The following is a 23,811-nucleotide window of genomic DNA, read 5'->3' as shown; positions in this document are numbered from 1 at the left end:
GTTCTGCTGGGGAAAATCCTACAATGGGATAGATGAGGTGGTTTTTATATGTTTTTCCATCTTTCTAAAAATAATTTTTTTAAAAATCTGAAACTTACATCCAAAATACACTGAAGCTACTGAAGAGATTCCAAATAACCTCTGCATATTTTGGAACAGAACAGACAGAAAGTCTTGGATATTCAAAGTAACATGACTTAAAATTAAGTCATAATATAATACTGAAACAGTTTAATTCTTCTCTATTCTTCACTGTTCAAGAGGGACTTTCATCCACTGATCACTTCAACACCATCATTATTATTGGCCATCCTATTCACTTGTACTGTCCCTAGAGAGATCTCTGTGATAATTGTACATTAAAGTTTTCCAAGTTATCTCTTACACCATTGCATTATAGAATTGGTCTGCAGGCTATTAAGTAGGATACATTCCAGTCCATTCAATCAGGAGAGTTAATGGTCGATGTCTATTAGCTGAAGCACCAATCAGCTCCATCCAACAGCATCATCAGCAGGGTAATTTTCAAAATACACACACAGGTACTGGGTAGTAGCACTGATCAGGGAATTTGGAAGGATCTGGTGAAAGTGAATGTTGGACCATTCAGTGAGATATATTCAGTGAGCCTTGGTCCTGACTTGACTAGTGTTCAAATGATTCAAGTGACTGAATCTGTTCTTGGTCCTAGAGTATGGCTATGAGATGGGATCCCCATTCCTTTAAGACTCAGCTGACACCTGCCTTATTTTTATTTAGGTGCCGGCAAAACAATTCTCTTCATTCTTTTAACCAAGAGATTTAATCTTTTTTCACTGTTATGTACTCTGCTTGATGGCTGTTGCATCAATATATTTTTACACTGCTCAATTTCTTTTACATACTTTCATGTCCCACCATGTTGTTTGGAGCGCTGGCCAGAAGCTCTGAAGTTCACAGAAATCTTAAGAAAATTATATGCAAGATTCAGGTTGGTTTACAAGGAGATTTTAATAAAGCATTAAACAGGCAGACGATGGTACACTTCAATCAACTGGCCCTTGAACATACACAGCAAAGCCAGCCAGAACTCAAGATGAGACACATAGCTAAAACTAAGCATCTTCTATCCTAATTGCTGACTAAAAGTCAAGCCATCAGAGCTAAACATTGAGAAGAGCCAAGCCACATCATACACCTGGTTCTCAGTGGTGAAGGAAAACAAGTCAGGTTCCTACATAAGAACTCAGGAGAGTGTGAATGAAAACATTCCCATGGGAACAGCTTGCTGGCCATCCACCCAGGTTACTCATAAATGCAGCAAGAGCGAAATGAAATCACAGAGGCTATACTCATGTTCATATAAACTAGTTTTTATTTTATAGACTTGTTTTATTGGCATGATTTACTTTTTTTTGTCTCCTCAAGTGGATCTGCAGAAGCAACATAGATATTCTCTATTAAAAATAATGCCCCAGATTTTTAGGTAAGAACTACATCACTATCTTGTATCTGTAGCATGAATTTGTTTTGCGGGGACTAAGAGTGGTCTGGAGGTGAATAGATCTGGGTTCTGCTGGTTCAACTTTGAGTCCTGATTGCTGTGATTCTTGGGTGTTTTGAGTGTGTACCTTTTCCAGTTCATGAGGTATTAAAACAAGAAGACGATGAGTTGGTTCTTATATGCCACTTTTCTCTACCCAAAGGAGTCTCAAAGAGGCTTACAGTCAACTTCCCTTTCCTCTCCCCACAATAGACACTGTGTGGGGTGGGTGAGGCTGAGAGAGCCCTGATATCGCTGCTCAGTCAGAACAGCTTCATCAGTGCTGCAGCGAGCCCAAGGTCACCCAGCTGGCTGCATGTGGGGGAGCGCAGAATCAAACCCAGCTCACCAGATTAGAAGTCTATACTCCTAACCACTACACCAAACTCGCTTGTGGAGATGGGAGTCAGGTCTCTGAAACAATTCATTATCTTATTTCATACTTTTATTCACAAGTTACAATGAACACGTGTGTGATCTATGTACAGTATACACTTGATTTTTCTTTATACATACACTGAATATTCCTCATGCTATTTTCAATACGTGTACATCTGAATGTGTGAGTTAAATCTTATATCTATCCTGTTTCATTTGCCTCTTTCTTACAGATTTGTGTTCTTTAACATGCAAACAAGGCTCCTACTGATCTGCACTGGGAGATGTAGAAACTGAAATGGGTGGCCATTTCCTCATGGAGGGATGAAACATGAGTGGTTTTCTGTTTGCAAACATGGGATGGTAAATCTTGTGTTTGCAGCCCTCCTCATGGGGAGACCCCTCCCATTCATTCCTACTGTCCTTTTGTGACTCTTGGCCTCCTGACGAGGCTACAAGGGAAAGCAAAACAAAGTTCTCCCCCTACTCCTTTGCTTGTCAGTCACAACAAGCCACCAATCACAGCACAGCAAACTTCCCCCCTCCAAGCCTAAAATTATTAATTTTTAAAGGCACATCCACAGTGCTATGCAGTAATGCCACAACACAGATGCATTTTTAATACAAATCAACACTGCTGCATTGCTATGGAAAAACACCAGAACGATACTGCATTACCCCCTCCTATTTTTGGGGGTGGGGGATTCCTGTTCTTTGGGACTTTAGTTCTGTCGGGGTGGATTTCTGAGATGATGAACATGGTTACTGGAGCCCAAAAATACATTTTTTGTAAACAGTTGGCTTAAAACAAGGTACTCAGACCCTTGTATGATCTGGAGAAGTCTGCCTGATCACCCACCTCCCTCTTTCCCAGCTCGTTTCCCACCTCCAGAAAACATGGCTGTTTTTGCCTGCCTGACTTGTGAGAAGGCTGGTCCCTGTAGCCCCAAAAGACATTTTGTTTAAATGACTGGCTTAAAAACGTGCAGATTCCTGTATGATTGGGAGAAGGCTGCCCAATCACCCCCCCCCCTTTCTCAGCTCATTTCCCATCTCTAGAAAACAGAAAATGTTCTGTGTTTTGCCTTACTGATGCCAAAAAGATCATGGACACTTTAAAGAATATTTTATTTTACCTTTGACAATGTAGGTTTGTGATTGTGCTGCAATGCAGACTATGGCATTCTTTAAAAAAACCTGAAAGCAGGAAATGGAGAGGTGAGGGAGGGTGCGAGGGCGGAGGAATACTGCCAAGACATACTGCACATTTCCCCCTCCATACAGGGGTTATCTGGGGTTGCTCACTGGTTGCTTACCAATGAGACGCATTTAGGGCTGTAAATCCAGTTTGGCGATTCTCAGAGCATTTCTGCAAAAGGAATATGTTACTTGACAGCTTACGAATGTTGGTGGCTTTTAGAACCTCCTTCTCATGACGTCACCAACATCCTGAGTTTGTCCAGCTGACGTGTCAAGATTTGGCCATTTTTAAAGCGCAATGTGATAAATCAAGGAAAGTGGATTTACCACTCTCTATCATGCATCCCAGTGGTGAGCAAGCAACCAGCGATAAGACCATATGAAGGGGAAACGCACTATAGTATCTTGAGCACTGTCCCACCATTGCACCTACCCTCACCTGTTCATTTCATACCAGCCACTTCCAAGCTTCCATGGTGAAGGAGGCAGATTCCAACCACAATCTATAAGGTGGGGAAGGGAAGGGCTGAGTAGCAGGTGGATGGACCAGCACAGTGGGGGTGAGAAGAGGAGCAGAAGGTCAGGGGTTTGGTAGCTTGGCCGGTGAGGCAGCCATAGTGGTGGCGGTGGTTAATTAGGATCACTGGAGAGAACCTTACATATGGTGGTTGAACTACTGCAGGGGTGGGAATCTGCCTTCCTTGCCATGCCTTTCACTGGTCAACCGCATTTGGATTTGAGTGGATGGGTGGGCTGTATCTTCCATGGCATTGCATATGCATTGCCATGAGTATGCATTGTCATATGTATGTTTTAATTTTTTAAAAATTAGTGCTCAGGGGAACTTTGGAGACCCACAAGCCTCCGATTGGTTGCCTCCAGTGATTGACAGGCTGAGGTGTGGTGAGCCAAGAGCATGTTGCCTTTTTCTTCACTATTGAAGAGAGGGAAAGTTGAGATCTGGAGGCAGAAAGTGGGAAAGTGGGAAGACTTTTCAGTGTGGAGAGGTGGAGAAGAGCAATTTACTATCCCGCAATTGCGGGCAGGAGATAAAGCACAATTTGGCACTCTGTATAGAAATTCCCCCCAAAGCACAAGTTAATAATGGCCAAAATTCAACCCGGCTACTGGACCACCTCAGGATGCAGGCAACATGTGGAGGGGGCTCTAAAATCTGTCAACCTTCAAAGGCTGTCCAGATTCCTTGTGCAGAAACAGTTGGTGAATTATCAAGGTGAAGGTATCAATAAAGCACGGGATGAATAGCCAATAAGGATGGCAAATGTTGATCTTTTGAACAAAGAAAGATGACACTGCCATTTCTGGTTTAGTGGTTTTTGTCAGAAGAACTGAGAACAAATCTCAGATTTGCGAAGAACTATTAAGAGGAAACTCAGATTAGCTAGCTTGTCAGTGTTGTTATTTGTATAAGCTTCTTGCAGGTCTGCCAATGAAAATATTCTTAAATTACATTGGGCGTAACACAGGATTTTCACACTACCTCTTCCTCTGGCGGAAATCCATAGCTTTGCTTCCAGTGTGACCTCTTCACAAACTGTGGATTGAGACAGTCAATGCATTTTGCTTCCATTTCAATTTTCACTGGAACAAAACAAATACCAAGGGAAAACAGGCAGGGCAGGCTCAACCCTGACACAGAGAATATTTTCTTCTTTTACATTTGGTTCCCAGTTTAATATAAAATAAAATTATTCAAGATGTCACTGATTGAGCTGATAAATTTTAGCATAATTATAGAAACTATCTACAAAAATGCAAAACATTTAAAAACTTTATTTTTGATCAATTGTTTTCACAAATATATACATATTAATAATATAAAAGTAAAAATATTTAACAACTAATGCAATTTACATGCAAACCATGAATCTACAATAAGGTTATGGACGGTAACAAAGAACAGAAGAGAGTTGTGAATTTCCTGCATTCTGCAGGGGGTAGGACTAGATGACCCTGGAAGTATCTTCCAACTCTATCATTCTATGAATCAGTGAAGAAGGAGAAGTAGGTAAGAAGAATGCATTTCACTCATGGCTAGCTGTATATGGTTATGGAAAGCCAGCACGTATTAGGTCATGGTGTTTGAAGAGAAGTTCTGTTCTGCTTGGAAATGGCAACCCCATGCTGCTTTAAGATTCCCCTAGGGAAAACGACAGGTATGCATCTTATACCAGTCCCCCGCCACACACACATATTCATAAAAACAATCTGAGGTAGCATTTTTGTTGTCAGAGAAATGGCATGTTCCAGCATGCTGGCAACCCCATGTTTCTTCCAAGATGCTCAAAGAGGGGGAAAGATGATTATACTCATTTATCATTTATTCTCTTAACAGCCAAGCTGTATTAGGTTGATATACTCAGATCATTCACTAAGCATCTTATACTTGGGACAGAACATGAAATTGATTTGAATCCAAATCTTGGAAACACTGTTAATTTATAGAAATCATCCCAAATGAGAGTTTTAATAAGTATTCTTGCAGGCTTCTCATTGCAGAGCCACACCGTCTGTTCAGATGTCTGAAATGTGCATTTATACTTGATCATTTTGTTTCCACTGTTGTTAGAAATATTCTTGTTGACTTTAAATGGAAGCAGAGCTGTGTTTGTCTCTCATTTGCCCTCAAGTTGTTTCCATGTTAAATTTCCTCTGTCTGAAATGTGCAGTTGTCACTTCCAAGTCTTTAAAAATAACGTAGTATTGGGACAATTATGTTCTGCATTTATTGAAAATTTTGCCAAGAGATTTTAACTGACAACTTTTGTACTAACGCAATTATTTTTTTCACCTTTCTAATAGTAGTAGATATTTTCTTTTGATGCAGCATTTATTTTGGGTGAACACTATAAAAATTAAATATAAGGATTCATTATGCTGTCTACAATTTTATTTATTTACTAGGGACAAAGTCCGTTGTATCCAAGAATACAACATGCACTAGAGCTTGGCAGTGGGAAAAGGAAGGGGAGGAGTTGTCCAGTCTGTATGGGCATGGGGTTGAATGTCTGTGTTGCGTGGGAGGTTGTGGTGGTGTGGTGGAAAATGAGGGCATGGGTGTGGAGATATGGGTGTCAAGAATCTGTGGTGTGGAATGTTCCTTGAGTGTGGGAGAGGTCTGACCTTTGGGAATTGTAGCATAGTGGTTATAGATGAGCTTTCCAGAGCCATGTCTTCAGATATATGAAGGGAAAATTAGACTGGAGACTCTTCTTAGGGGAAGATTACATAGCAACCAATTCTGTCATTTCCCTTCTTGTGTGAATTAGTCCACAAACACTGAAATGTCCCCCTGCCCTAATACACATGGGGTAGTCACAGTACACAGGTGTCCACCCTGTTCCTTCTGTCTCCATTTTTTCACTGTTGATAAAATGTTACGCTTCTTTCATGGTTGCTCCTTAGAAGAAGAACTGGATTTTTGGACCCTGTTGTTTACTACCCAAAGGAGTCTTAAAGCAGTTTACAAGCGCTTTTTCCCTTCGTCTCCCCCCAATAGACAACCTGTGAGAGATGTGGGGCAGAGAGCCTCACAGGGAAGCTGGCAACCATAAGAGGAAGTCTCTCTGTGCACAGCAGTCTTGACCTTAGTAAGGTTTTTTTATACTGATTTTTATTTGCCAGGCCAAGGTTGAAAAAGTCACTAAAGTTCCCATCTCTCTCCAGCCATTTACTTGTTCACTATTTACAGTTTCAGGCTGTAAATATTTATTTAGATCTTCCTGCACTTTCCAGACTCACAGGACTAGTGCTGGTCTGCCTGTCTGTGCCCCAGAATACAAACAGTTGCTGGGAAGGGCTGGCCATAAACCATAGGCCAGGAAGGATATACCTGCACCACTCCCTACCAACTGCAGGCAAAAATGGCTCCTTTGAAGGCTGGGCTCTGAGGCACTTTTGTTGGCAGGGTGATGTCTCTGCTTTTTAGGATGCTGTCTAGATTTGCCATAGCTTTCCTCTCCAGGAGCAAGCGTCTTTTAATTTCTTTGCTGCAGTCCCCATCTGCAGTGATCTTGGAGCCCAGGAAAATAAAATCTGTCACTATCTCTATTTCTTCGCCATCTATTTGCCAGGAATTGAGAGGGCCGGATGCCATGATCTTTGTTTTCTTGATGTTGAGTTTCAAGCCAACTTTTGCACTCTCCTCCTTCACCCGCATCAACAGGCTCTTTAGTTCCTCTTCACTTTCTGCCATTAGAGTGGTATCATCTGCATATCTGAGGTTGTTGATATTTCTCCCTGCAATCTTGATCCCAATTTGTGACTCTTCTAATCCCGCCTTCCTTATGAAGTGCTCCGCATACAAGTTAAATAGGCAAAGCAACAGTATACAGCCTTGCCGAACTCCTTTCTAAATTTTGAACCAATCAGGGATTCCATGTTCAGTTCTCACTGTTGCTTCTTGACCTGCATATAAGTTTCTCAAGAGGCAAATAAGATGCTATGGTATTCCCATCTCTTTAAGAACTTGCCACAATTTGTTGTGCTCCACACAATCAAAGGCTTTAGCATAGTCAATGAAGCAGAAGTAGCTGTTCTTCTGGAACTCCCTAGCTTTCTCCATGATCCAGCGTATGTTGGCAATTTGATCTCTGGTTCCTCTGCCTCTTCGAAATCCTGCCTGTACTTCTGGAAGTTCTCGGTCCACATATTGCTGGAGCCTAGCTTGTAGGATTTTGAGCATGACTTTGCTAGCATGAGAAATTAGTGCAATGGTGCGGTAGTTTGAACATTCTTTGGCATTGCCCTTCTTTGGGATTGGAATGTAAACTGACCTTTTCCAATCCTGTGGCCATTGTTGAGTTTTCCAAATTTGCTGGCATATTGAGTATAGCACTTTTACTGCATCGTCTTTTAAGATTTTGAACAGTTCAACTGGAATGCTGTCACCACCACTAGCTTAATTGTTGTTCAGACTTCCTAAGGCCAATTTGACTTCACATTCCAAGATATCTGGTTCCAGGTCAGTAACTACCCCATTGTGGTTATCAGGGATGTTAAGCTCGCTCTTGTATAGTTCTGTATAATTTTGCCACCTTTTTAAAATCTCTTCTGCTTCTGTGAGGTCCCTACCATTTTGGTCCCTGCAGATGCCTAAAAGAGGTAAATGGTGAATACATGTACTCAAACTTGGTGTTTTGTATACCTTTTTAAAATAAAGGAAACAGTTTTAGTGACTGTGCATTTCACCACAGTTTTTGTCCTTGCTGAAGCAAACAAAACTAATTTCATGTAATTTTACGGGCTCTTTATATTTTGAACCACTTGTAAGCTGTGCTCAAGTGAACTTTAGCTTGCATCAAAAAGAAGTAGTATTAAAACTATTGCTTGTCATGCCTACATTTATTATGTGGTGTTGAGTCATTGTGCAACTGGCAAAGGCTGGGATTTGTGGAATTATCACATTAAAAATAACATGCAGTTAGGACAGACTTTAAAAAATTATTATTATACAGAGAAACTATATAATTCTGTAGAATCACAAAGAAATTTGCACATTGCTTCCTTATGTTTTCTCTACCCACCACCAGCAGTTCTAAAAATGAAGCAAATCCAACAGAGATGAGGCTTGCTAGTGACCTTGCGTCTGACACTATAACCTTTTTTTGGTGAATGTTCTATTTGTATCTTTTATAGAAAAAGAAGTGTTTTGTTTGTCCTGTAGCCCGTCTAACCCACAGACATCATGGTGGTTTGGCTCTTCTTCCTATTTGTCTGCAGGTGTGCTTTCCACTATTGCTGTTCTGTCACTTGTTAGGAGGGCTAAACATAGAAATGCCTCTGATCTGTGGCTTCAGTATTATACTTCAGAAAATGTGGTGCCACTTCAGAATGCTACAATGGAGGAACGTGCTTTTAGAATTTATTTTTCATTTTGCCCTATTTTAAGGTGACCAGATTGTCTCACTTTTGGAGGGACATCTGAGGGTACCTGGCAAATTGTACTTATGTTGACATTAAAAAAATATAACAATACTATTTTTGCGTTCTATGCGTTCTATGAAAATGTTTGTTGTTCCATATAGACCAAATTGTTGTTCCATATAGACTTTACCAATGTTAAAATCTGGTCACCTTACCCTATTTTAACCTTGGAATGTATGGGAAATGTTCTAGTTTTAAAAATCCAACAAGAGTCTCTGGGACAGATCTCTTTGAGAGATGGCATATAAAAATCCTAAATACACAATAACAAGTCTAGATGCTATACGTACTCATGCCACTTTGTTTCTTTTTGATTGGGGGAGACCTGCGGAAAGAGTATATAATTTAAATGCTTTCAGACAGAGACAATATTTCTTTATTAATAGGTGTATATATGTGTCAAGAGCCTCTTGTGGTGCAGAGTGGTAAGGTAGCAGATATGCAGTCTGAAAGCTCTGCCCACGAGGCTGGGAGTTCAATCCCAGCAGCCGGCTCAAGGTTGACTCAGCCTTCCATCCTTTCGAGGTCGGTAAAATGAGTACCCAGCTTGCTGGGGGGTAAATGGTAATGACTGGGGAAGGCACTGGCAAACCACCCCATATTAAAGTCTGCCATGAAAACGCTAAAGGGCGTCACCCCAAGGGTCAGACATGACCCGGTGCTTGCACAGGGGATATCTTTATCTTATATGTGTCAAAGTGCATCATCTACAAAGTGACTTTCCAGATTTTTTTGAAACATAGAATAATTTTATTATTTGATTTCTTAAAACATCTTCCTTATTAATTTTAGCTCCTGGTTAAACATTAATTGTACCAAGATTTTTCAGATCTTTAAATTTTAATTTTGCCCATTTGTATTGATCTTGTGCTGATGTAACTGCTGCCATCCGTATTTAATTGTTTTGATTTAATTGTTTTAATTATTACGTTCTGGTTAAGCAATAGTTGTGTACTGCCTTGAGAAACACTGGTTGGAACAACTGAAGTTCAACCATTTTAAATGAATAAAAAGGTATTTACATTAACTTCTGTTCCCAAAGTATGCTGACTTATCCATAAAATCAGCCATTAGCTCCATAGACAGCCAGAAAAAAAATCTCAATTTCTTATTAAAACATTACTGAAGATGTGGTTCAACTACTAATAGATGAAAAATAATCCACTGTTCTTGAAATGCTACATTTTATGGAGAAGATAAAATCCATATTCTGTCCTAGCCAGTGGTGGCAATAGAAACATATTTGCGAAGTGGCAAGACAGGACTGGAAATACATGGTTTGGGAGCCTTTTAAATATTTTATTTATTTATTTGTTTGTTTATGTCTTTATGTGTTTATGCGTTTGTTTATGTGTTTATGCATTTATTTATTCAATTTAATTTCTATACTATACTTTCTTGTCACAGCTGTCTCAGGGTGGTTTACCACATGAACAATAAGTAGTCATAAAACAGTAAAGTTAAAATCCATTAAAATGACCCAATACTCTGTGTTACCAGTTTTGCTGACTCAACAGTTCTGCTCCCTTCTCAGTCTAGGGTGGGAGAGGGTTATGGAGGAGGGCCCTATTGATGTTATCCTATTAATTTATTGAGTTAAGGTAGAGAGCCATTTTTTTGGACTAAACTAAGTTGGATGAAAGCATTTTTTACAGCCGCGTTAACCTGTTTCTCTGGAAGTAATGCTGGATCTAGTGCAGTGGTCCCCAACCTTTTTATCACCGGGGACCACTCAACACCGGGGACCACTCAACACCGGGGACCACTCAACACCGGGGACCACTCACTGGGGACCACTCAACGCCTTTTACTGAGGCCCGGTGGGGGGGGTAGTTTACTCCTCTACTCTCAACCACTGCCCTAGCGCTCTCTGATCGCTATGGTAATGTTTAAACATCCCTTCAAAATAAGATACAGACAATGAAGTGTGTTGTAAAGGGCTGGGGGGGGATGAAGTAAAGGGCCAGGGGGAGAGAAGGCATCCTTCGGGGCCCACCTCCAATTAGTCGAAGGACCACAGGTTGGGGATCGCTAATCTAGTGGATCTGGGTCCTTAACGAAGTCATCAAGGGTCTGTTGAAGACTATCAAGAGTGGAAAACACTATGTTTAAAGATCTCAGTCTTTCCAGCCAGCATTACCTACATCTCATCAGGGTGCAGTTTCAGTGTGGTCACTCTGAACCATTTAACTGTGACAGTCAATCAGGAACTTTGTCTCATTGCCAGGGGTTTTTGATGGTGATATACAGAACAAACATTGGTATCAAATTCCAAAACTATGCAGAAATTTTCCTGAAGATTTTACATAGGGATTGACTAGCATAGGGGATAAAACTGCATCCTGTGGAATACCGTAGGATGCATCTCACCCTGATGATAATTGGTCCTCAGTTATGTGAAACAATTATATTCTCAAATGTATACTTGGTTCTTCAGAAAACGGGGGCTTGTGATGTGGATCTGTAACATATCTTAATGGCAATGTCTAAGTTATTAACTGCTGGCAAACTTCCTAAAAACAGAGCTTCTAAAACTTGCACATTTCAGGTTGGAGATTTCATGATGGACCAATGTAGATTTTTATGTGGATGAAATCGTTTTTTCTAACTTTGGTTACAGCTGATTAGTACAACAGCCTTTTTTAAAAGGAAGGAGTGGGATTAATTTTATGCTAATTTTGATTTGTTTATTCCCTAGCTCTTGGATGCTCTGAATGTCGAATGGCACTTACCAACCCTACAGGATTTTTTTCTTCTCCCTGTTTTCCAAGTGATTATCCCAACAGTCAAGCATGCAAATGGACCATCAGAGCTCCTTCTGGATTCATAATTCAAATAACATTTGTTGATTTTGAAATTGAAGAAGCTCCAAACTGCATTTATGATTATCTCACATTAGATACTGGAGACAAAAAAGTTAATTTCTGTGGAGTCACTGCTAGAGGTTTATCATTTAACTCTTCTGGGCATCAAATGGTTGTATCATTCACAAGTGATTTTAGTATCCAAAAAAGAGGTTTCAATGCCAGCTACACCAGAGGTAGGTGCATGTAAATAGTTCATATTTATTTTTGTCACAGCATTTAAATTCCAAAATTCTGTTAAGAGTTTATCTTTGAGGCTTGTACATCTTACAGTTTTGGACATGATTCAAACAATTTCTCTACTAACTATTTGTGCAACTTCCATTGGAGGAACATCTCATCTAGTGATTGTTCAACATTGTGTGTTTGCATGTATGTATTTATTTACTTCATTTATAGCCCATCTTCTTTCCCACTGGGGCTATTATTATCTCCTCTTCCATTTTATCCTCACAACAACCTCATTAGGTAGGTTGGACTGAGAATATTTGATTGGCCAATGGTCCATGGCATGTGTGGGAATATGAGTCTGGGTTTCCAGATATAGTCCAGCATTCTTAACCTCAACACCACACTAGCCCTCTTGAAAAGGTAACTTGAGGATGCAAAAATAGTTTATGTTGCTTCGAAACAAAAAGTTAAATGTTTAAATGTTTTTTCACATTAAAAGTAGCTGTAGGATGCTAAAGGTTTTTGCACGTTAGAAAGTGTATTATTTTCTGATTTTTCACTGCTGTTAAAAAGTAAATTTCCCACGTATGTTATGGCCATTTCTATAGAACCATTGGGAAGTTTGCACAATCAAGAACAGAATAACTAAACAGCATTTGGGAGAGGTTAGGTTGAAAAGCATGTTAAAAAAGTAAGTGACTGTGCAATCAGTGACAAGAGTTACGCCCTTCTAAGCCCAGTGGATTTAGGAAGATGTAACTTTGCTTTAAATACTTTGGCCACTTCATAAGAAGGAAGAAGAGCCTAATGCTGGGAATGATTGAGGGCAAAAGAGGAAGGGGACGACAGAGAATGAGGTTGCTGGATGGAGTCACTGAAGCAGTCGGTGCAAACTTAAATGGACTTCGGGGAATGGTAGAGGACAAGAAGGCCTGGAGGATCATTGTCCATGGGGTCGCAATGGGTCGGACACGACTTCACAACTAACAAGAACAACAACAACTTTGCTTAGTACTAAGCATCACCTAATTTGGTACTGACCAGTTTTAAAATAAAGTAACCAGCTCAGTTACTTCTTTATTTTAATCACAAAGTGAGATGAAAACTTTCAAGCAACAAAAAAAGTCATTCCCTCCCCCCATACATTTGAAAATACATGCAGTTTGGCTGTATATACTCTGGACATATGTGGTTTCACAATACTTTGCCACAGCTGTCCATTTGCTGACTTCCAAACACATACAGAACTGTCCAGTACATCAAGGAAAGGTTTCTGCACAACATCATTTTTGTTTTGCTCAAAGGGAAAATATCAGTTTATAAAATAAGTTGTTTCTCAATTAAGGATAAGCCCAAAACCTTTTGCTCCTTCTGTTCTACATTGCTTGATGCGGTACATTTTCATTGTTCCTTTTGACTTCTGAGCAAATCTTTGATGCAGTCAAAAGAAAGGCAACATGAACAGGCATTTCCAACAAAGTATGTTTGAATTCCAGTCGAGTTTTTGGTAATGTTCTTATTATCCTTGGTACCTACTACATTCGAGGAAACTATTAATTTCTATTTCCAGACTTGCAACTCCTCGAGAAAGTATGTCGTTTTAACATCAAAGAAAAGTTGAGTTAAAAATGCTGCTTTGAAGTGTGAAGAAAAACCAGTCCTAGTTAAATTTAACATTAGTAAAATATAATTACTAAGTTTTAATACATGTTGTACATGTTGTACATGCAAATGAAGTAGCAACAGCTGGCATGTATCAAAGTATTGAGATACTGACATATTATAGGCAACCAGGAGGAAAATTTGCTGTTAGCGCTGAAACTCTTCATTTTCCCCAGTTACAGCTACAGTTTTTGCTCCTCCCCCCTCTTTGATCTGCTATTATTTCAGCCCATTCTTAGCCTGTTCTTGTCAGAGCTCAGAAGTTAAGCAGGGTCAGTCCTGGTTAGTATTTAGATGGGAGATCACTAGAATGCTTAGAGCTTCTACACAGGGCAGGCAATGGCAAACCATCTGTGAATGTTTCTTGTTGTAAAAATCCTGTTTTTTTAGCCGTGAGTTGATGGCGCCTTCCAATACCACCAACCCAGTACTGGATGCTAGTATTACAGAATACAATAGTTGTTCAGAACATGCTCAGAATATGTTATTGTTAAGAGTTTTCCTTACACCATTTTAAACGTCCTAAAACACACAATGACTGTTATGCGAAGTGAATGTACAGAAGTGAAGTTGAAAAGAAGATGTATAGCATTGTTCAATCAAATGCTTTTTCAAGCCCCTTAGCCTTATGCCTCCCAATCATTGACTTTTTTGGTTGCCCAGCTCTTCAGCGTTTAGCTGGAAGATATATACAAGGCATGCCACAGCCAGGCATTAATAGTTCTCCCTCTGAGGCAGAGTACTTCTTGATAGGGGTGATTCCTACCATCTAATAAAGGGAAGCAGCTTCCTGTCTTCAGTCTCCAGTTCATTCCCTGCCTCAGAAGGGAGTGCAGCTGCCCTGTCTCAAATACTTTGTTTTTCTTTCTCCCCTTTTCACTCATTGATTCTGCCTTGCATCTCTCCTTTCCCCCTTTACTCTGTCTCCCTCTGTGGAACCTGAGAGTGTTGACAGCAAACAGCTCCCCCTCCCCCCAAAAAATAAAAAGAGTTGTGCAGATGCCTCTCAGTCTATTCAGTTGCTGAAAGCAGGAAAGTGTGCAGCAGCCACTTAAGGAATGTTGCACCTGCAAGAGGACAATGGTTTCTTGTCAGTAAAGGCATTAAAATAAAACAATGTTCCAAATTACTGATCTTTCACATTTTGTAATTACGAACAGACAGAGCAATTTGCCTTGGTGTAAAAATTCATTTGACATATTACAATTGCATTATATGTCATAGCTGATGGTTATGTTAAAATAATATTTGCATATTAACTTGGTCAGATGCATGTCCTAGCTACTTACAATATGAGGAGAGGCATAACAAATTTTGCTTCCTTGTTTCAGTTGCTGTGTCTTTGAGGAATCAAAAAGTTGTCGTTCCACAGTTCCTGGATCTTGATTCTGTATCCCTGGCAAATAACATCCAAGTACCAGATCTTAATCAGTTCACATTGTGTTTTGAAGCAACAGAAAACAGAAATGGTGGTCATGAATGGAAGGCTTTCTCCTACAGTGGATCTTCAGCCACAGAATTATTCAGCTTTGGAAAGAGAAAAAGTGGCCATTTCATATTTATCTCAGGCACAGAATGTAGGTTAGATGATGCACTTGACACCAATCCATATGGAGACTTTTTCACAAGAACATTTGAGCAGCTTTGTATTGCATGGGATAACATCTCTTCAACTGTAGGAGTGAGTGCCAAAAATGTGTATAAAACAGTAAACTGTTCAGATACCTATGGAAAAGTAATTCCTGGTAATGGAAAGTTAGTTCTGGGTTCTGGCAGAAATGAAATGAGCCCTCTCAGTGGAGATATTTACAACTTCCGCCTTTGGAATTTCACAATGAATTCACAAACACTTTTCAACCTCAGCTGTGATGTGAAAGGCAATGTTGTAGACTGGGAAAATGACTTCTGGAGTATACCAGCATCAGCCCTGAAAGCAGAAAATAATTTGAGCTGTGGTAAGTATTCTTGCTGGGGGTTTTCTCTCTGATACAAATTTGAAAGTGTCAAGCTAGAAACAAGTTGTATGTTTATAATGAAAGCAAACTTTAGCTTCCTAAAGAACAGCCTCACCTTTCCTGAGCTTGTCATTTCTATCCCACAGAGCATTTATTTGCTTCTGGGTATGTGTGCTCTTTTAATACATAGTATCTAGATTGTCTTCAAATATTTCAAAAGGCAGCTAGCAAACTTAGTTAAAATGTAACATTTGATGATGTTATATGAGTTTGAAACAACAAATAACTGTAAAGAATAAGAATTTATGCTACTCTCTTTCAGGTGTGAGGACAAACATTTTGGTTTACCCAGAGTTTTAACTATGGGTCTGATCTTTTAACATATTGTAGCTTAATTTCAGCTTGACAATTGTTAAGGTCATTATAGGCTGCTCAGTTAATTTATATTTTTATGATCTAGTGGGAATGTTCTTAACACAATTTAAAATTTTAATTTTTTATTATGTTTTATTTGTAAGTCCTCTTGGACAGGTTCACTGGAAAGTTAGCCTAATTTTTCTCCATACAAAAATAAATAATAACTTATGTTAAGGCTTTGAATACAAATATATTTTATCTTGAATTCCTTTCCTCATTTCAAAAGTATTAAGAATTCATTACTAATAATGTTTGTGTATTCATGTCTTGGTCAATTTGAGCATAAAAGTCTAAAAAGAAAGATCTGAGAATATTTATTCTAGGTGAGCCTCAAGGGTTGAGAATTTCATAGGCAATGTGGCAACAGCAAAAAAGCCATATGCCTACTGCCCATCGTGCTCACTTCTAAAGGCAAGGATGTGAAGATCAGAGTTTATGAAGCAGATCTTAGCTAGGAGGTTAGATAGTTTTGGAGGAAGCAGGTCTTCAAGTTAAGGCCATGAAGGAGAATGGTGTCAGCAAGGCTTGGCCAACTAGCTAAAGTGTGGGGAACAATAAACTAAGGATCTTATTTGGCTTGGATCAGTGCTGGATTGGGGGGGGGGGGGGCTTATCCAAGCTAAATTTTAATCCCCATTAGTTTAAATGGGCTGAATCAGAGAAGCCTGAATCGATTTGGCTGAACATCCTGACCAGCCTGCTGGTCAGCTGTTCAGTTTAAATGGTAATCAGCCATTTAAATCCTCCCTTTTGCCTCCCCCCTTCCAGGGAGAGGGAAGTGAAAGGGAATGCTGGATTGGCTTAGAGCCATTCCAGCCTTATATCAGGCAGAAGCTTGCTGTCAAACTGTGCAGGGGTGGGCAGTTAGATCGAATTTATGCTCCTCGCATGGTCCTGTTAATTGTATTGTTAATTTTTATGAATTTTATGGTATTTAATGCTGGACATGTTGTTCACCGCCCTGTGATGGCAACCACTGAGAGGGCAGTATAAAACCGAACAAATAGATTTCATTGGTAATATCCAAAAGCTTAATCGTTTGAGCTTTTTTTCTGTCTCTGGAGTCTGGATAGTACCCCTCAAATACAAGGGTACTTAAAAACCTCTTTCAATCATTGAATTGGATTAGTTATGCTAACTTTAAAATCAGAGCTGGCAAGGCATGTAGCAGATAAGAAACAAAAAGCTTTGATGTAACTATCCATTATGATTATTAATTACTCATGCAAAGTTCACAGAAAAGCAGCTATCATGGAACATTAATTACACTTCATTGCAATGAAATCCAGTATACAATATAGGAAACAGCTTCGATTTCCATATGAATGTCACTTCCATTATCAAACTGAGTAGCAAAGTGCTTTTATTTTCATTACTGATTTCTCTGGAAAATGTTTTGCTAATGGACTTGTTCAGTGTAAGCGTTCCAACCTACTGATAAAGATAATCGTCTTGGGATAACAGTGTCTCCCTTTGTTTAATGTGACATTTGTAATGGGATTTCAGGTCCCTAGTTGTTCTTGTACAATGAAGGTAGGCTGTTAAAAATGTGTTTGTGTGTGGATTCTACAAGGCTAACCTGAATATAACTTTTTAGCATTTAAGCTCTGTGCAAGCAAGAAAACTTAGGTATACACTGTGTTTCTTTTTCTGTATATGAAATAGCCAGTAGCAAACCAGAATTTTATTAAACACCTTTATGAGAATCCTTAGATTTTTTAGGAAAATATTGTGTATAATATTTTAGGGAAATAGGCAGGTAAAGCTTTTGCCTGTGTGAATGGCACTGAATGTTTACCACCTTGGCCTGTTGATAACACTACTAGGAAGTTCAGTTCCTAAGATTTCTGTGGCAAAGTCTGAACCAGAAAGGCCAAACAGCAAGGAAAACTCCTTCCATAGAAAATTCATAAGTAACATTATAGTGAGCTATTTTTGTTGATTTGTCTACTCATTCTGTTATAGTTATTCCTAGAATCATCAGAAAAACTTAAGGAGATGGAAGTCCAAGAAGGTTGGGACTTTCTCAAAAGTGAAATACTGAAAACACAATTGCAGACAATTCTCTTGAGAAGGAAAACTGGGAGGAACCTAAAGAAACCAGGGTGGCCCCATAAACAGCTTTCAAAAGAATTGAGTAATAAAAAAGACTCGTTTAGGAAATGGGAGGAGGACCTTATAACCAAGGATGAATATAAACAAATAACCAATGCCTGTAGGGTGAGTGTTAGAAAAGCTAAAGCTCAGTATGAGCTTAGGCTAGCAAGAAATGCTAAAAACAGCATAAAAGGGTTCTTTAGTTATATTAAAAGTAAGAAAAAGAATAGGGACATGGTTGGACCATTTTGGGGACGAGAAACTGACATGGTCGGTCTCAGGCAAATGCCCTTTTGCAGGCCCTGTGGAAGTTCGGGCAGGGCCCTGATCTCTTCAGGGAGCTCGTTCCACCAGGTGAGGGTCAGGATGGAAAAAGCTCTGGCCCTCGTTGAGGACCAACGTGCTTGTTTGGGGCTAGGGATCACCAGCCAGTTGGCAGTGGCGGAACGTAATGCTCTTTTGGGGATATAGGCGGAGAGACAGTCTCTCAGGTGCACTGGGCCCCAACCACATATGGCCTTGAAGGTAAGAACCAAAACCTTAAGCCTGATCTGGAATTCAATTGGGAGCCAGATGAGTTGTTGAAGTATAGGCCGGATATGAGATCTTCACGGTGTGTTGGTTAGAATCCTGGCCGCTGTGTTCTGCACCAATTGCAGTTTCTGGGTCAAGGATAAGGGTAGGCCTGCGTAGATCAAGTTGCAGAAGTCCAGTCTAGAGGTTACCATTGCGTGGATCACTGTTGCTAGGTGCTCTGGTGCCAAGTAGGGTGCTAGTAGTTTGGCATGGCGTAGGTGGTAGAAGGCCAGCTGCGCCTCCATGGAGAGGGAGGTATCAAGGATCACCCCCAGGTTTCTGGCAGAGTGGGCTACTGTTAGACGCACTCCGCCCAGGTTGGGTAGGCATGCTTCCTCACTTGGTCCCTTCTTACCCAGCCACAGGTTGTAAGGTTGAGCTTCAGATGATTCTGCTTGAGCCATTTTGTCACTTCTTCCAGGCATCTGGCTAAGATTTCTGGGGGGAGGGGGAATCGGGGCGGTCATCCATCAGGAGGAAGAGCTGGATGTCATCTGCGTATTGGTGGTAATCCAGCCCAAACCTCCGTAACCAGCTGAGCAAGAGGGCGCATGAAGATGTTAAATAGAATAGGAGAGAGGACTGCTCCCTGTGAGATTCCACGTGTGAGTTGATGAAGGTTGGATACTCTCTCTCTCCTATTTCAACCCACTTGGTCTAGCTGGTGACGGAGGTCATCCATCAGGGCAACTAACGCCCTTTCCACCCCATGGCCAGGCCAGAAACCCGACTGAAATGGGTCAAGTTGCTGTGGGAGAATTATTGTTGACTAGCTTCAAAGCCCATTTTAAAATAAATGGGCTTTGAAAGGGGATGGGGCATGGGGGGGAAGAGGGTGGCTTTGAAGGGGCGGCCCCCACCCCCAACCCCGCCAAGTCAACTGGCTCCTCGCGGGCCTTGGAGCCTGTCCCGAGGCCCACAGCAAGCCTTTCCCGGTCCCCCCCTTCCCTGGGATTCCCTGGTGGCCAGGGGGAGGCTCCCCCGGCTGCCCCCTCCCCAGCGCTCAGCCCACCTCGGCATGGGCCTCAGCATGGGCCTTGGAGCATGCCCGTCACATCTCCGACATGGCGGGCTTGCTCTGAGGCCCGCGGGAAGCATCACGAGCCCCCCCTTCCTGGTGAGTGCTCAGCTTACCTGGCATGTCCAGTGGGGTTTCTGTGGTTTGGTAGGCACTGTGCGCCAACTGTGGAGAATGGCAGAGGAGCACTTTGCGCCTTCTGATTGACCACTCTGTCATCAGTCTGGGGCCAGGGGGCCAATTGGAAGGTGTGCTGCACGTGCTTTCCAATTGAGGCCTTGGCCCCAGATTGACAATCTGAAGGGCCAATCAAAAGGTGCTTCACGCTTTCTGATTGGCCCCTCTGCTTGTCAGTCCAAGGCCCAGGGGCCAATCATTGGCTCCTGTTTGCTATCCTGGACTGAGCCCACCTCCACCCCCTCTTACTGTTTTATTTATACCGTGGAGCGCTATAAAGGTTAGACCACCATCCTTAATTGTATTTAATTGTATTGGTTAATGTTTTAATATTTTAATGGGTTTTATGGGTTATCCTGTTTTTATGGTTTCATGCTGTAAGCTGCCTCGAGGTGTCATTGTCTCAAGAGGCGGGATATAAATTCAAAAATAAAGAAAATAGTCATCTGACAGAAATGCTGATTTTATGAACTTAGGCTGATTGTGAGTGGGTGGTCATGAAGGGATGTGCCAGTGTTTGTCTTTTGTGGCCCTTCCTTGCATACCCATGGAATTGCCAGTGTGGAGTAGTGCATTAATTTCCTCCAAGCCAGGGTAGATTCTGGAGATACTTGGTGGGGGGATCACTTGGGCATAAAATTGGGTCACTGTGGGTGGGCAGGTAGTTGTAAGTTCCTGCATTATGTAGGGGGTTGGACTAGATGACCCTGATGTACTTTCCAAATCTATCTATGATTCTATAAAATGACATTCAGAAGTCTAAAGTGATATTCATACAACAGTCTTCATGCTACCAAAAAACTATATAACAATTTTAAATATGCGGTGTCTTAGTTGTATTGAACCAAGTTTATCTTATGGTTTATCTCTTTCTTTTAAAGGTTCATATCTCATTCCCCTACCAACAATTGAACCAACCAGCTGTGCAAACCTAGGAAGCCTTTGTCAAGGTAACAAGACTGGTGCCATTCTGCAGGCTCAATTGTGATAGATCTATTCTTCTTTTAAAGGCTTAACACAAAAGTATAACATGGCCAAAAAAAGTTCTTACTCTTACATATACATATATATATGTAGTCAAACTATAGATGATCTCTGTGGAAAGGCTACAGTAACTCTCCTGATAACACCATTTCCCTAAAGTATGTATTTATTTAATTCTAGGCAACACATATGGTACAAAATGAACTAATGTATTTTGCACATTTTTCAACCATAGGCAGATTATGAATATTAATCTGAGGCTCAACAATACATGGGAGCTCATTTAGATATAAATTTCTGTATAGTTGTGCATTGGCTCAGAAGTGTCTTAGAGCCACGAAGGCCCAGGCACCAGGACATGGCTCCCTCTCCCCACCCCCCTCGCAGTAAGAAACCTCCCAGGCCGCAAGCAAATCGGCTGCAAAAGCAGCCGATTAGCTTGCAGCCTGGCAAGCTTCGTTTTGTGGGAGGGGGAGAGGGAAGCAGGGTCGCGCATGCGTGCTTGCACCATGCGCGGTCGCAAACGCACATGAGCAGCCATGCATTGCGCAAATGCACGTGCGTGGACATGCGCACGGCATGCACAGCCGCGTGATCGCCCTCCCCACCACTGCCGGTCCGCAGCCTTAGAAAGGTTGCGGACCACTGTCTTAGAGAATATCTGGTATTTTTACTCCCATGATATGCCATGTAAAGAGTTTGTAGACTAGTGTGATTTAATTACACTTCTGTATTTATGCTTTATCACATAATACATGCTATATGTTAAACAACCATTTTCTCTATGTATAGGAAAGAAATCTATGCTTATTGCCACAGGTCAGTTACTTTATGCAGGGGTTTGGGTTCCTACAGTCCTGGTTTGAAGTTTGAGTTTCCTGGTTATTTGTTGCTGTTTTAAAGTCTGCCTGCAGTACCGCTGCATGAAGGACTGAATGTGATGAGCCCATGCCTCTCCATTAGGAAGCAAATTGTGGCACCCAATGATAAAATAGGTGTTTCTTGGAAGATTCACATGCAATGGTAAATTTAAAAGAGGAGAAAATAGATTTTAAAAACCCTCTTAAAAATACCCATTGTTTTACAGGACCCATTTTAACATTAGTTAAATGGGGAGAGACGGAAAACTTAATGAGCAGAGGAATTGCAAGGTTTTAGGTGCTTTTGTCATCTAGAAGATTCTAAGAGCTCTAATCACCTGGAAATTTAGAGTTTATGGCACGAAATTTTTTAAAGAGATTGTCTGATCCTAATAGAACGCCTAAATGTTAATAGAATCTGAAAAATTGGGTTAAAGATTTTTTAAAAATGTATCCATTTAGTAGAATGTATCACCTAGTAATGGTTGCTACAGTCCTTACAAAATGTTTCCAAAGACTAAGAAGTTGTAAGTTCTGCTGTACTTCAGCAATCCTTTGCTGTTGCTTAGTGGTTTCATACAATAAATCTAGTTGCAAAGTGCATTGAAAATGGGCTGAAAGTGCATTTTTCAGTACCTTTGATCATTTTTTCTGTGTGTTTCTGTTCTTGTCAGCTTATTTTGTTCTACAATGGTATTATTCTGTGCATTCCATTCAAAATTAAAATTAAAGTTTTTTTTCTTTTAAAATACTGCTAAATTTGCTGCTACTTCTCCCCCCCCCCCCCCATACATTTTGCAGAGAGGATTTTTAGGGCAATTGTTAGAGCCTAGTTCCTCTGCAGAGCCCATTGAAGAGAAAAGAAGCTGAATAAGATCAGTGCTTAGTGAACTGTGTAGTGGTTAGGAGTGCGAACTTTTAATCTGGCGAGCCGGGTTCGATTCTTTAAGATGCCGAGCGGTTATAAATATTCCTTCTCTGCATTGGCTAAGAATGTTTCACTTTTTAAGTGCTTCCTTCGTGGTAACCTTTGAATCTTTGTGTGGTGACTTCTCTGAATACCAGTGGGAATTGGACTGCTAAAATCCTAAGCAACTCTTTGAAATTGTATCCTTTGCAATATCCATTTGTGACTTCAAGTCTGTTTATTATACCAAGCTTAGGGATTTTAATTAGATCCTTATGTGAGGAGTGCTCAATAGATGCTATTTTTATGTTGTTTGTAAAGAAACGTTTTTTGTTTAGATGCCTTGAAAGCAGAAGATTCAGAATTTTCATCCTCATACAAGGCCTAATATTGTAGCTATTACATCAACAAACGACCATTTCTACTCAAGAGATCTGAATTTATTTGGCATATTTATACCCAAAGCATAATATATATAACTAAGAAGCAAAGCCCATTTAGTCAATGGCACAATTACAAGTAATGCACCTATGGAATGTAATATTTATTCATTACCTAAAGTCAGGAAAGTACAGTTTTATTATATTGTTCACCCTTTTTTAACCATGTCAAGGAAATTTAATTTTACAAGTTTGGAAATTAGAATTGTGGAGGTCATCTAGAAAAATAGACTTGCTGAAGATTATCTGAGAAATTAGACTTGCTGAAGGTCACCTGGGAAAATTCGAATCTGGGTTTATTGCATGGTTAATTAAATGCTGATTAATGTGTGGGGATATGTGTGTGCATGGTATTATTTGATAGGTAATTTTATAGTGATCCCCTGCTACTCCCTGTTTATGTTTTCATGCATTATTCCCATTGCCTATCATATTAACATTCATGTTCCATACAAGTTCACTTATGTCTCATCTTTGTTACCAGCTACTGTAAATTCCACTACTACATCACCCACTGTCACCACTAACATGCCTGATACTAATAGAACCGATAAACAAAACAATGGTAAGAAATTCAATGTTACATTTTCCTTATTCTGTAGCTCAGAGGTGTTATTGCTTTTTAAGATAACTTGTG

General features: G+C 40.4%; 1 protein-coding gene across 8 annotated transcripts in view; it reads left to right on the top strand.

The window, feature by feature from the left end:
- ADGRG6 (adhesion G protein-coupled receptor G6) overlaps positions 1 to 23,811 on the top strand; it is a 150,529-nt gene that overhangs the window by 36,976 nt on the left and 89,742 nt on the right. For 5 of the 8 annotated variants that reach the window (XM_077351168.1, XM_077351178.1, XM_077351182.1 and 2 more), the window contains exons 3-7: positions 11,745 to 12,086; positions 15,075 to 15,698; positions 20,865 to 20,933; positions 21,760 to 21,786; positions 23,659 to 23,739. In XM_077351168.1, the coding sequence (XP_077207283.1) occupies positions 11,745 to 12,086; positions 15,075 to 15,698; positions 20,865 to 20,933; positions 21,760 to 21,786; positions 23,659 to 23,739 (1,143 nt within the window). The remainder of the gene's footprint in view (positions 1 to 11,744; positions 12,087 to 15,074; positions 15,699 to 20,864; positions 20,934 to 21,759; positions 21,787 to 23,658; positions 23,740 to 23,811) is intronic. The other 3 variants (XM_077351169.1, XM_077351163.1, XM_077351174.1) reach the window with 2 other exon arrangements.

This window comes from Paroedura picta, chromosome 1 (assembly GCF_049243985.1).
Source record: "Paroedura picta isolate Pp20150507F chromosome 1, Ppicta_v3.0, whole genome shotgun sequence".
In the NCBI taxonomy this organism is placed as follows: Eukaryota; Metazoa; Chordata; class Lepidosauria; order Squamata; family Gekkonidae; genus Paroedura; species Paroedura picta.
This window is presented reverse-complemented; position numbering and strand designations above follow the sequence as displayed.